This window comes from Rhinopithecus roxellana, chromosome 17, assembly GCF_007565055.1.
Source record: "Rhinopithecus roxellana isolate Shanxi Qingling chromosome 17, ASM756505v1, whole genome shotgun sequence".
Lineage (NCBI taxonomy): Eukaryota > Metazoa > Chordata > Mammalia > Primates > Cercopithecidae > Rhinopithecus > Rhinopithecus roxellana.
Window position 1 is genome coordinate 7887506 of NC_044565.1, and position 13602 is coordinate 7901107.

At 41.4% G+C, this 13602-nt stretch overlaps 1 protein-coding gene across 2 annotated transcripts in view; it reads left to right on the forward strand.

The window, feature by feature from the left end:
- The first annotated feature begins 961 nt into the window (after positions 1 to 961).
- Positions 962 to 13602, forward strand: part of SMYD1 (SET and MYND domain containing 1) — a 42562-nt gene continuing 29921 nt past the window's right edge. The window contains exon 1 of one of the 2 annotated variants that reach the window (XM_010378428.2): positions 962 to 1183. In XM_010378428.2, coding sequence (XP_010376730.2) covers positions 1047 to 1183 — 137 coding nt within the window. In that variant the 5' untranslated portion in view covers positions 962 to 1046. The remainder of the gene's footprint in view (positions 1184 to 13602) is intronic. The other variant, XM_010378429.2, reaches the window with a different exon arrangement.

The window sequence follows — 13602 nt, forward strand, 5'->3', positions numbered from 1 at the left end:
GGAGTAGGGGTGCTGTGGGAGACCTAGGTGACACTGAAGAGGAAAAATGCCCCCTTGGAGCCTAAATAGTATTGTTACGTATATGCCAAGGGCTCAGTTTAGCTTCTGCTTCTTTTTTTTTTTTTTTTTTTTTTTTTTTTTTTTTTTTTTTTTTATTGAGATGGAGTCTCACTCTGTCGCCCAGGCTGGGGTGCAATGGCGCAATCTCGGCTCACTGTAACCTCTGCCTCCCGGGTTCAAGCAATTCTCCTGCCTCAGCCTCCCAAGTAGCTGGGATTACAGGCACCTTCTACCATGCCCAGCTAATTTTTGCATATTTAGTAGAGACGGGGTTTCACCATATTGGTCAGGCTGGTCTCGAACTCCTGACCTCAGGTGATCCACCCACCTCGGCCTCCCAAGGTGGGGATTACAGGCATGAGCAACCGTGCCCAGCCCTCAGTTTAGCTTCTGCTGCTTCCTGCAAACAGTCCACCCTTGGGAGAGAGACTGAAAAGGGTGGGGCGAGGGGCCCATCTCACTTGAGAAAGTGCAAGCCTGACAGCTGAAGGGTCCCAGAGCAGCAAATATCACCTTGTTTCTCTTGGACCACTCCAGTTGTCTGCTTTTGATTGACAGAGGCATCTGGCCGCTAAAAATATCCTCCTGACCAAATGCTCCCTACTCCAATTAAAGCCGAACAGGATTGTTGCAGTTCAGAACTTAGCATATACAGAGCTTCTGCTTGCAATGGAACCTCTCAAAACTTTTCAGGTCCTATCCCAGAACCATATTAAGCCATGGTCATATTCTCTTCTGTTAGCTTTGCTGGGTGATGAATGAAACCCTTCCCAGTTCACTTGTTCTCATGCCGGTCCCATTCCCACCTCCAGAAAAAGTAGCAGAGGGGGAGGTGAGGGCCCAGTGGCTGAGAGCGGGCAGGGAAGGGGAGGTGGCTTGTCCATTTATAGTCTTGCTCTTTGGGATGCTGAAGGTGCTGAAATAGCAATGACAAGAGACTTGGCTCAGTGTTAAATATCTGCCGCGCTGACCTGACAGACTCTGAGATGACAATAGGGAGAATGGAGAATGTGGAGGTCTTCGCTGCTGAGGGCAAAGGCAGGGGTCTGAAGGCCACCAAGGAGTTCTGGGCTGCAGATGTCATCTTTGCTGAGCGGGCTTATTCCGCAGTGGTTTTTGACAGGTATGAAATGTGGGGAGTTGCCTTCTCTCCTGTTGGTTTGGCTGGTGCCAAACTCTAAAATACTTTGCTCTCAAAAATCATCAGGGGGAGGGATAAAATTCATGTGCTCTTTTTTGAACAAAATGACACTTCTGAGAGCTAATTTTTCTGGCATAAATTTTTCTGCAAGGGGTCATTGCCAGTGTGATTTTCTGTGGCTCCTAGAAGGATGGTGAAGGTGAGCAAAGGCTTCAGGGGCACTTTCTCCCAACATTGGGCAACTTGGCTGAAAGGGTGTGTTGGGAGCGGAAAGGTGGGTGTGGTGCTGTGGGAAACAATTTCCAACAGAAAGCTCTATATTTTTAGCTTTCTTTTTGTTATAAATATATTACCAGATAAAGTAATTGCTGAGACTTAAAAAAATAATAAACTGTATATTTATAATTATGAATAACGCAGGAATCCACTTATCCTTGAAAAATCCTTGAAAAATCACCCAAGTATCACCCAATCCCAGTCCCCTCTGTTTTTCCTCAGATATTACCTTTGCTATTATTTCAATGTATTTCCTTCTAGAATGTTCCTGTGCTATTACATGTATATATCTGCATTTATCAAAATGGATGGCTGTAGTTTGCTTTCCTTTCTTTCTTTCTTTCTTTCTTTCTTTCTTTCTTTCTTTCTTTCTTTCTTTCTTTCTTTCTTTCTTTCTTTCTATTTTTTAAAGAAATGGTGTCATACTTCAGATGTCATTTTAGAACTTGCTCTTTTCCCTAAACAACATGTTTTTGATGTCTATCCTTGCAGGAACTATAAATCTATAGATACTTCTTTTAAATTCCAAAGATCTATTTCCTTTATAGAGCTATACATATAGATTCATGTGCTATATGAATCACCAATCTTAATTTTAAATATTTCATCCTATAAATATATGTCATTTTATTTATCCATTCCCCTATTGAGAGACAATTGGTGGTTTTTAATTTTTCATAAAAAAATGAAAATCCTCGATCGTGTCTACCTGTACATTGTGCGATTGTTCTCTAGGCCATAGGACTAGAAGAGGAATTGCTGGGCCATAGGATGTGATGTTTTCAGTTTTATAGGCTCTCCAAACAGGCTCTATTAAATGTACATTCCCTCTTCCTCACGACCTTGGCCACACTAGACTACCAAGCTTTTAAATTAGTAATAAATCTTAATTTTAAACAAACTTACATGGTGATCACATTAAAGTGTCAGTATTTTCTGAGATCAAGGTTGGGGTGACCTGCTTGACATCTATGTGGTTTGAGTCTGATAACCCAGGCTTTGTGGTTGGCCTGCTGCACTGACCACCCTGGGAAAGGGCACTGCTTCTCAGAGATAACTTTATTAGTATTCACATTCTCTTGTCTTCCTGCCCACTAAGACCTTCAGGGAAAAGGGTGTGAACTGGGGCATATGGCTTACCACCACCCGAGGAATATATGGGGCTGAGGTGACTTTTTCAGGGGGAGCTCGTCTTATTTCATTAATTGTGTGTGTGTGTGTGTGTACGTGTGTGTGTCAGGGGAGGGGTGAGTACAGTTAGGGAGCCAGCTGGATTCAGAGTGAAAACACAACCCAGAAACACAGGGACTGTCAACACTAATCCTGGTGCTGCCAGTGAGTTACTGCCTGGTCTTGTGAAGAACATCTCCATTTGCTGCCTCCAATTCCCCAAAGTCAATCTAGCCAATCAGTTCCATTTCAAGAAGGTTAAAGTTGAATGGGTTTTCATTCCATTATAAAAGCAAGGCATTGTCATTTTAGAAAATTTAGAAAGGTAAGATATCACACAGCGATAACCACTCTTAACATGTTGGGTATCTATTTTTGGTTTGTTTTAAAACATAGGTTTCATTTGGCTGTAATATACTCATTATACAAGCCATTATGCTTTTTCATTTAATAATTTTGATGTCTTCTGTGCTATTATACACTCTTCAGAAACAGTACTTGAGAGCTACATGTTCTTCTATTACCTGCTGATGACTGACCATTTGGATTGTTTCCATGTTTTTGTTATTATAAATAATTTGTCATTCATTTGAAGTAACAACTATAAAAACACTTCATGTACATTGAGGATAAACACTACATAAAATCATATATTATTTTTACAGTAGTAATAAAAGTGGGATAAATGGTATAAATGACCTTTAAAATGATTTTAAAAAAAATCTAAAAGAGACAGTTTTTTTCAAAAAATGCTTTACCCAAACTTGTCACTGCACAGATGAGGGAGCTGTGCTTTCTTTGGTTATACTGAGACAGTCCAAAGAAGTATGAAAGGAAAGTTTTATGCATTTTAGGCTCCTGGTGAGGCTCAGCCACCGTAGATGAGAAACTTGATTGCAGAGGTGGGACTCAGTCACCCACAAAAGTCACTGTACAAAACTGGCTTATTCTAATCCATGTTATGGCAAGACAGGCTTTCCTAGTCTTCCACCCAAATGTGGAGAAAGATTATATTTTTAATTGAGCACTGCATTAAATGAAAATTAATTCTTTCAAACTGTGTATTATATATTCTAACATACATATTATATATTATATTGTATATATTCTAACATATATTATACAAAGCATAGCAATAGATCAACACCAAACCAACTTAACTAGAATATTCCAATATGTTACATCTTCTCTATCCTGTCCCATGCCTGCTCCAAAGGTAATTATCCTAGGTTTTGTGTTGTATATTCTACTGCCTTTTAAATAATAGTTTTGGCCGGGTGTGGTGGCTCATGCCTGTAATCCCACACTTTGGGAGACCCAAGCAGGCGGATCACCTGCAGTCAGGAGTTCAAGACTAGGCTCGCCAACATGGTGAAACCCTGTCTCTACAAAAATAGGAAAATTAGCCGGGCATGATGGCAGGTGCCTGTAATCCCAGCTACTGAGAAGGCTGAGGCGAGAGAATCGCTTAAACCCAGGAGGCAGAGGTTGCAATGAGCCAAGATCATGCCATTGCACTCCAGCCTGGGTGACAGAGCAAGACTGTGTTTCAAAAAAAAAATAGTAATAGTTTAATCACAGTCACATATTTCTAAACAATATATAATTAGTTATGTTTTGTTTTTGATCTTTTAAACAAAGGTACAATATTATATGTGGTTTTATGTCACTTGCTTCTTTCACTCAAATGTTTATTATTCATCTGTATGGTTTTGTGAAACTAATAAAGTGAATAAACTTTGTGTGTGTCTGTGTACCAAATTTATTTTTCCATTCTCCTGTGAATGGTTGCTATGAACATTCTTGTTCCTATCTCTTGGAAAGCAGATACATGAGGTGTGTATCACAGGAATGTAATTACTAAGCCAGTAATATATGTGTTCTTTGACTTTAAAATATAATGCCATACTGTGAAATGCTGGTTTGTAAACCCGAATTGTGTCTTTGCTAGAATGGGCTTAGTTTAGCATTAACAGTAACATTCCAGGCCCTTAAATTATGGTCCTTAGTCTGGTTAGGATCTCTTCACCTTTGATGGCTAGAAAAACAGGTACTCTTCTTGAACGTAAGAGAGCAAGAATAAAGCTGGGAAAATTCTTTCAGGCCTAGCTACTATGTAGCACTTGGATTAAGTGCTAAGCATGACTAATCAATCAGGCACACCTTCCTCCTGAATTCCAATTTGGTCTCAGAATCCCTTCCAGTAGGTCCTCCAGGGGGCTACTACCAATCAATGAGAACTAGCATTTAAAAATGAAGTCTATTTGCCATCCCCTTAGGCATTGTGGTTGGATGCTAGAAGGGAGTGAAGTACATTTACCAAGGAGTTGCCTTTTTTGGACACATCATTTTATGGTAGTTGAGATACCGGGGGTGATGCATGAGTGGGTAAAATTGCTCTCTGCCCCTTTAACTCTTCACTCTGAGGGTTTCCAGTTCTCAGTAGGATAGTGAGTGGGAGCTCTGTGGTACCTTAGCCCAAGTGATCCTCCTAGCTTCTACATAGCATGGGGCCAACCTGGGAATTCGCAATGCTGATTTTTTTGTTGTTGTTGTTATTAAGGAAGAAAATAATAATTCTCCACAATCTTATCATTTGGAAAAACAAAAAACAAAAAACCCAGCTATTAACATTCTGGGTATATCTTCCTTGTTTTCTGATACAAATACAATGCATATATAATATTTTCTTGATTCTGATGAGTTATAGGTGGGGTGGGGGTCCTGGAAGAAACACTACATTATTATTGCTATTATTTTTACTTTTTAAGATGAAATCTTGCTCTGTCACCCAGGCTGGGGTGTAGTGGTGAGATCTCGGCTCACTGCAAACTCTGCCACCTGGTCTCAAGTGATTCTCCTGCCTCAGCCTTCCGAGTAGCTGGGACTGCAGGTTCACGCCACCACACCCAGCTAATTTTTGTATTTTTAGTAGAGACAGAGTTTCACCATTTTGCTCAGGCTGGTGTCCAACTCCCGGCATCAAGTGATCTGCTGGCTTTGGCCTCCCAAAGTGCTAGGATCACAGGTGTGAACTACTGCACCTGGCAGAAACACTACATTAAATGTATGCTTTGATTGTAAGACACAAAATATCCCTAAATTCTGGATATTAAAATATGGGAAAAGAAGTTTATTTCAGAATGGAGGGAAAATGGGACACGCATAATATGCTATATTTATCAATTCCAGAATACATATTTCAACTTCTCTGAAATCATAATGTATCCTAAAATCTATGGCTCATTATGGTTTAATTGGCAGATTTTTTTTTATTTCTTAGTAGTGAATAAAAATGGTGCATTTAATAATTTCAAGTTCAATGTAATTAAGTTGTATATACTTTTTCTCTCAAAAAAGCTGGATTATTTTGTAACCTGTTTTATTTACTTCATAATATGTTGTGAACAACTTTCAAAACCATTAATATCCTTCTACACCATTTTAATAGCTGCATAGTATTCTTTTTGTTGACTTGTATATTAATTTAATTAGATGTCATACTTTTTTAAATTTTTATTTTAGATTTTGGGGGTACATGTGCAGGTTTGCTACATGGGCATATTGTGGGATGCTGAGGCTTGGGCTTCTAATAATCTGCTTGCCCAAGTAGTGAACATGGTACCCTATAGATAGCTTTTCAACTCTTGCCCCTCTCTCTCCCTCTCCCCTTTTGGAATCTCCAGTGTTTATTGTTCACAGTTTTGTGTCCATATGTACCCAATATTTACCTCTCACTTCAAAATGAAAACATGTTATTTGGTTTTCTGTTTCTGTATTAATTTGCTTAGGAGAATGGGCTCCAGTTGCACCCATATTGCTGCAAAGGACATGATTTTGTTCCTTTTTAACGGCTGTGTAGTATTACAGGGTATATATGCACTATGTTTTCTTTATATAATCCACCATTGATAGGCACCTGGGTTGTTTCCATGTCATTGCTACTGTGGATAGTGCTGTGATAAACATATGAGTGCACATGTGTTTTTGGTAGAATGATTTATTTTCCTTCAGGTAGATATTCAGTAATGGGATTGCTGGGTCGAATGGTAATTCTAGTTTTAGTTTTTGGGGAACTCTCCAGGCTGCTTTCTACAAGGGCTGAACTAATTCGTAGATGCTTTGCTTTGGATGTCAAGGGTCTGCTCTTTTTCCTAGTAGATCTTCCCATATATCTCTGATTATGTATTAAAGACAAATTCCTACACGTACAAATTTTGAATTCAAAAGACAATTTTAAGGCTTTTGATATAGATTTCCAAATTACCTCACCAAAGGAGAACATACATTTTTCTACTAGCAGCACAGGGGTTGTCTCCTCATCCCAATACTGGCCAACACAGAAAGCTATTTCACTTTTTCATGTTTGTCAATTAAATCTGTTAAAACTTATCTTAGTATTGTTTTAACTTGAATTTTTTATTATTAGAGAAGTGAAAGTTTTTTAACATTTATTCTTTTATGAATTGTTGTTTTCTTTTGATGCCCTCAAATTTTTTTTTAATTTTTTAATTTTTTAATTTTTTTTTTTTTTTGAGATGGAGTCTCGCTCTGTCACCCAGGCTGGAGTGCAGTGGCGCGACCTCGGCTCACTGCAAGCTCCACCTCCCGGGTTCCCGCCATTCTCCTGCCTCAGCCTCCCGAGTAGCTGAGACTACAGGTGCCTGCACCACGCCAGGCTAATTTTTTTTTTATTTTTTAGTAGAGACGGGGTTTCACCATGTTAGCCAGGATGGTCCGATCTCCTGACCTCATGATCCGCCTGCCTCGGCCTCCCAAAGTGCTGGGATTACAGGCGTGAGCCACTGCGCCCGGCCGATGCCCTCAATTTTTAAGTATATGCATAACTCATTTGTTTATTACTCCTTTATGTCTAGTTCTCCCCTCTATTATCTAGCTCGATGCACACAATAGATACTCAATAAATACTTGTGGAAAAAATCAGGGAGGGAAGGAAAGAGAGAGAAAGAGAGAGGGAAAGAACATGGGGTTTCACCATGTTGCCCAGGCTGGTCTCAAACTACTGACCTCAAGAGATTTGCCTGCCTCAGCCTCCGAAAGTGCTGGGATTACAAGCATGAGCCCCTAGGCACCCAGCCTTTAGTTCCTTTTGCTGCTGTAACAAACTACTGTAACTTCAATGGCTGAAAACAACACACGTTTATTATCTTATAGTTCTGGAGGTTAGAAGTCTAAAAACAGGCTGACACTTCTGTTTCTTCTCTGTCTCCATCTTCTTGAGGCTGCCCACATTCCTTGGCTCATGGCCCCCTTCCTGAATCTTTAAAACCAGCACTGTAACATCTTGTTCCCCTCTGACCTCCTGCCTCCTCTTATAAGGACCTTGCAATTACATTAGGCTCACCTAGGTAATTCGGGATACTATCCTTGTCTCAAGGTCTTTAACTTAATCACACACACAAAGTTCCTCTGCCATGTAATGTAACCTATTTACAGGTTCTGGGGATTAGGACATTGACAATTTTTGGGGGGCTATTATTCAGTCTACCCCAACCAATAAGAATTTTCTAGATTGATCCAATTCATCACAAAATATGCTAAGAAGGAGCAAGGACAGTTAGTGGATTTTTTTTAAGTTCTTTAAATAAAAACTTGAACAGTCTCTAAATTATTCTGGTTACAAAGTTGAAAGTGTTCAGGAGATTATGTATATATAGTGTGTGTATAGGTAAAAAGATAGTGGGGAACATGAGAAAAAGTTGAGTATTTGTAAATAAATTACTGACAACCAGGCTTTTTTTGAAAATGGAACCAGTTATGAGCTTTCTTAGGTGCAGCAGAGCCGGTGGGGTTTAGTCAGTGTAATTCTGTGTGAGCCTGTGGCAATGGCAGGATTAGCCCTGGCAGACACACAAACACACATGTGGCCTTTAATCTGATAACAGCTGGTGGTTGGTTAGTGGAGGATAAATGATGCTATAAATGGAAATAATTTAATGAAAGGATTAGAGAAATTCCGGAGCAATTAGTTCAGAAAATGAGTAAGTGTTAAAGTATTCAAGTGACAGCCTTAAATGTTTGCATTGGATGTTGAGAATAACCACAGTTGATTGAGAATTCTGCTTTTCATTTGGCACTTTCAGCTGCAGAGGCACGACATGTCAACATGTTACACAACCTGTTGTGAGCTGTATTGCTAAATATCACTCAATAATTCTTAAATCCAGAAGTCTGAGAATGATTGCCTTTTAAAGATGGATTAGATCAAATGGCAGGTTGTCCCCATAATAATGCTATCTTTACCCACTCGCATCCGAGGATGTGTTCTGAACATGAATTGAGGGGTGTGCTTCAGGTAGGTCTTGTAAATGTATACAGGTCTTTGTGGGGTATGTGAGCTGTGGCAGAGAAAATCTTGAGAGTTGGTGTTTCAATAAAAAAAGGGATGTTAAAAATAAATTGGCAATATCCAGGCTTGATCCAAGAAAACAGTACCTTCTAATTCTTTTTTTTTTTTTTTTTAGATAGAGTCTCACTCTATTGCTCAGGCTGGAGTGTCATGGCACAGTCATGGCTCACTGCAGCCTTTACCTGCTGAGCTCAAGCCATCCTCCCACCTCAGCCTCTGGAGTAGCTGGGACTACAGGTGCCCACCCCCATGGCTGGCTATTGTTTTATTTTTGTTTTTTGTAGAGACAGTGTTCTCTACTGGACACTATTTTGCCCAGGCTGGTCTCAAACTCCTGGGCTCAAGTGATCTTCCTGCCTCAGCCTTCCAAAGTTCTGGGATTACAGGTGTGAGCCACCGCCCCCCGCCCCACTGACTTCTTATGTCAAGGTATTTAATAGTCAGTGCAAACATGAATCTCATGATCTCATCCAGCGGCTACCTTTGTCTCCTATATGTACACCCTGACATGGACACATTTGCCTCATATCAGTGCCTCTTTCTGGAAGACCTCTACCTTCTCTGAGTACAAACTCAGCCCATCTCTCGAGGTCAGAACAATGCCTCCTCATCTCATAGGTGATTGCCTTTCTAGATTGCCTCCCCTACCTGAGTTGAAGTAGTCTCTCTTCCTCGAAACTTACAGCAAGTTACCATGTTCGTGGAATGTTGTGGGTCCTGCCTTGTTTATACGTGTTTATGTCCCATCCCAGCCTGGGGACTGCTTGAAAGCAAGGTCGGTGTCTCCTTTATCTTTTAAGGACCTCTATTACCTAGCTCAATGCACATAACAGATGCTCAATAAGTACTTGCAGAAAGAGGCAGGGAGGGAAGGAAAGACAGAGGGAAAGAAGAAAAAAAGAAGGAATGAGAAAAAGAATTTAAAATATTGTGAAGTTATCTGGGTACTTGAGGGACGGGATGTTCTTTAAGACACCTACTCGCAGGCTGGGCGAGGTGGCTCATGCCTGTAATCCCAGCATTTTGGGAAGCTGAGGCAGGCGGATCACTTGAGCTCAGGAGTTTGAGACCAGCCTGGGCAACATAATGAGACTCCGTCTCTACAAAAAAAATAAAATCAAGCCGAGCCTGGTGGCCAGCGCCTGTAGTCCCAGCTACTTGGGAGGCTAAGGTGGGAGGGTCGCTTGAGCCCAGGAGTTTGAGGCTGCAATGAGCCATGATTACACCATTGCATTCCAGTCTGGAGGACAGAGAAAGACCCTGTCTCTTAAAAAAGAGGAAAAAAAAAAAAAGACACTTCCCTCTAATTTTTGAGGCGAGACCTTCTGGCAGGCTGGGAGTTTATAAGCAGCCCTGAAAGACAGAACTGTTGAACTGTTGGTCCAGTCCTCTCTTGTTGAGTTTTTAGGGGGCTTGCCCACCATGCAGGCACCTTGTCTTTGCATGTATCTGTCCGTGAGCAGTTATTTCCATACAAGGAGCTGAGCAGCAGCTGCCCTTCCAGCCCTCTTCACTCTGACAGATCACAGAGTCCAGCAGGGCTGCAGAGCAGAGTGAGAGGGGACCAGCTGCTGGAGCAGGCACATTCAAGGCTGCAGGCCAGGCAGGTGGGCTTTGTAGCTGCATCCACCCTCTGTGTGCTGGGAGTGGCGTCCGGGATCAGGGACTCTTAAGAGAATAATATCCCCGTGAGGATAATGATCGTGGCTACTCTAAAGGTTGCTCTGAAGATTTTTTAAAAAACGAATCACTAAAAACATCTCTTTGAAATGGCAAAGTGCTGTGTAAGTGGGAGTTGATACCTTTTGGTGTGAATCGGAATATGAGACTGGGGAGAAACGAGACTTACTGAAGGTCACCCAGCTAAGCCTGCCTGGGACAAATGCTCTTTCTCAGAATCCAAAAAGTGGCTTTAGGACTTCATGTCATTTGAACGCTCTCCTGCACTGGGGCCAGTAAGGTCGGGGAGGGATGCGCATTTCTTTCTTTCTTTCTTTGTTTTTTGAGATGGAGTCTCACATTGTCGCCCAGGCTGGAGTGCAGTGGTGCGATCTTGGTTCACGGCAAGCTCCGCCTCCCAGGTTCTCCTGCCATTCTCCTGCCTCAGCCTCCCTAGTAGCTGGGATTACAGGCACCCACCACCACACCTGGCTAGTTTTTTGTATTTTTAGTAGAGATGGGGTTTCACTATGTTGGCCAGGCTGGTCTCAGACACCTGACCTCATAATCTGCCCTCCTCGGCCTCCCAAAATGCTGGGATTACAGGCATGAGCCACCGTGCCTGGCCAGGATGGGCATTTCTGTCAGGGGAGTGCCCTTGTCCCCATACGATGTTCTCCTGTAGCTGGGCTGTCTTCCTTCCTGGAATGAGCTGGCGCTGGGGATGAGAGGAACTCGGCGATCAACCTGGCCCAGCCCTCTCTGAGTGACAGGCAGGATGGGTGTCTCGGGCTGATGTCCGCTGAGCACTTATCCAGTGCCAGGCTCTGTGCTGACCACCTTACACGTGTGATTTCTTTTAACCCTAAAATCACTATGAGAGTGGTGAGATTTCAGAACTTCTTTGTAATTTTCATCTTGCTTGAACTTTTAAAAATAGTATATTTCATTCAAAAGTACTGGTCATTGGTCTAAAAGATAGCAAGATCTAGGTGTTGCTATTCCCATTTTCACATGAGGAAACAAAAACTTGGAGAAGTCAGGGGACTTGCTCAAGGTCACACAGCCAGTAGATACTGGAGTCAGGAGAAGAACCCAGCTCTGATCAACTCTAGGTTTGACCTTCCATAACACCCAACCCCATGCCAAGGAGGGGAGATGGGAACCAGAGGGACAGGCTTAAAAAAATTTTGGACTAGATTTGAAATAAAACAAAAAATTTCCCTTTTCTGTCTACTTGACACATCTCGGTGTATCCCACCAGAAGGAGCAGGATTTGGGTTTTCTCTCATCTCGACATTCTTGCTACTCAAAGTTGAAGCATCAGTATTGCCTGGGAGCTTGTTAGAAATGCAAAATCCCAGCCCCCACCCCACATACTAAGTCAGAACCTGAGTTTTAACAAAATTGCTGGTGATGTGTGTGCACACTGAAGTTCCAGAAGTCTGACTCTGCATCCTCCTTCTCCCCAGCTCCAGTCTTGTGGCTAAACCCTGCCACCAGCTGAGGGCATAGAGAGAATGTCAGCTTCATCCCAAAGGAAGCCTAAATTTAAGAAAGATAATTCAATGCTTCCTGGGTTTCACCAGCTTTTAAAAATTGGCTCTAGGCCCTAACAAAATTACAGAATAGGATATAAAATAGATCTGTGATCCTGAAGGAACTATTTGGTGGTTCATATTTGGAACCCACCCAAGTTCACTGTGGGAAAAGAAATCATTGATCACATTTTCTTTTTATGAAAAGTGTTTGAAGTTTATTACAGCAAAGAATCTCATGAGATAACATGAATTCTTTGATAGCAAAGAATCTCATGGACATAACATGAATTGATCCAAAGCCTGATAAAATGATTATATAAGTGCAATGTTCTTCCTGTCACCCAATCTTGGGTGAAGGCTGCTTTGTAGCACCTTAAGGTTCTGTCTCCTGGTCATGGTGGTTATTAGTGACTTTGAGAACATGAGGGTCATGTCACTGGAATTTATTCTTAGGGACATAATATAGCTACAGTTAATAGCAGATAGATTATTCTCTAATCAGGCCCTAGTAGAAGTGTATTAAGTTAGTTCATGGGAGCTTGGAGGCAAATGCCAGGGGAGACATATTCTTTTTCTTGGAGCCAGGCTAGGAAAACTTGCCGTAATAAACCTCACAAGCAGCATGGACTAAGTAAGGACAGGATTGTGTGAGCGGTCCATTCCTGATGTCTACAATAAGGTCATTAGTAAGGGGTCTTTGCACAGAATTGAAAAACAATAATCCCAGCATTTTGGGAGGGTTAGGTGGTCAGGAGTTCCAGACCAGCCTGACCAATATGGTGAAATCCTGTCTCTACTAAAAAATACAAAAATTAGCCAGGCATGGTGGCGGGTGCCCGTAATCCCAGCTACTCGGGAGGCTGAGGCAGGAGAATCACTTGAATCCGGGAAGCAGAGATTGCAGTGAGCCAAGATTATGCCACTGCACTCCAGCCTGGGCTACAGAGCGAGACTCTGTCTCAAAACAAAAAACAAAAAACAATAAAAGTCAATCTTTTTTTTGTTATCACCATGTACCAGCAATTCTAAACAACGTCAAGGATAAAATACTTCTCTTCACTCCAAAATCCGTAAGAGTCTAAGTTCTGAAAAATGCTGTTGGGTAAACCTCATTTTAGCACATTTTAATATTGCCTATCTTTTAATAAACATTGTATTCTGCCTGGAAGTTAATTTTGAGGACCTTCGGTTATACAGTCAGCCATGTGGATTCAACTACATGTGTTCATTGTAAAAGTAAATTCTTAAACTTTATTCCAGGTTGTGTTGGCCACAGTCTGTGTCTCCAATCCTTGTGATACCATATATTCCCACATTTTTAAGTAGATTAGAAATAAGCAGTGACTGTAAAGATGAAGACTCAAAATTTGTTATTCTAAGTGTTC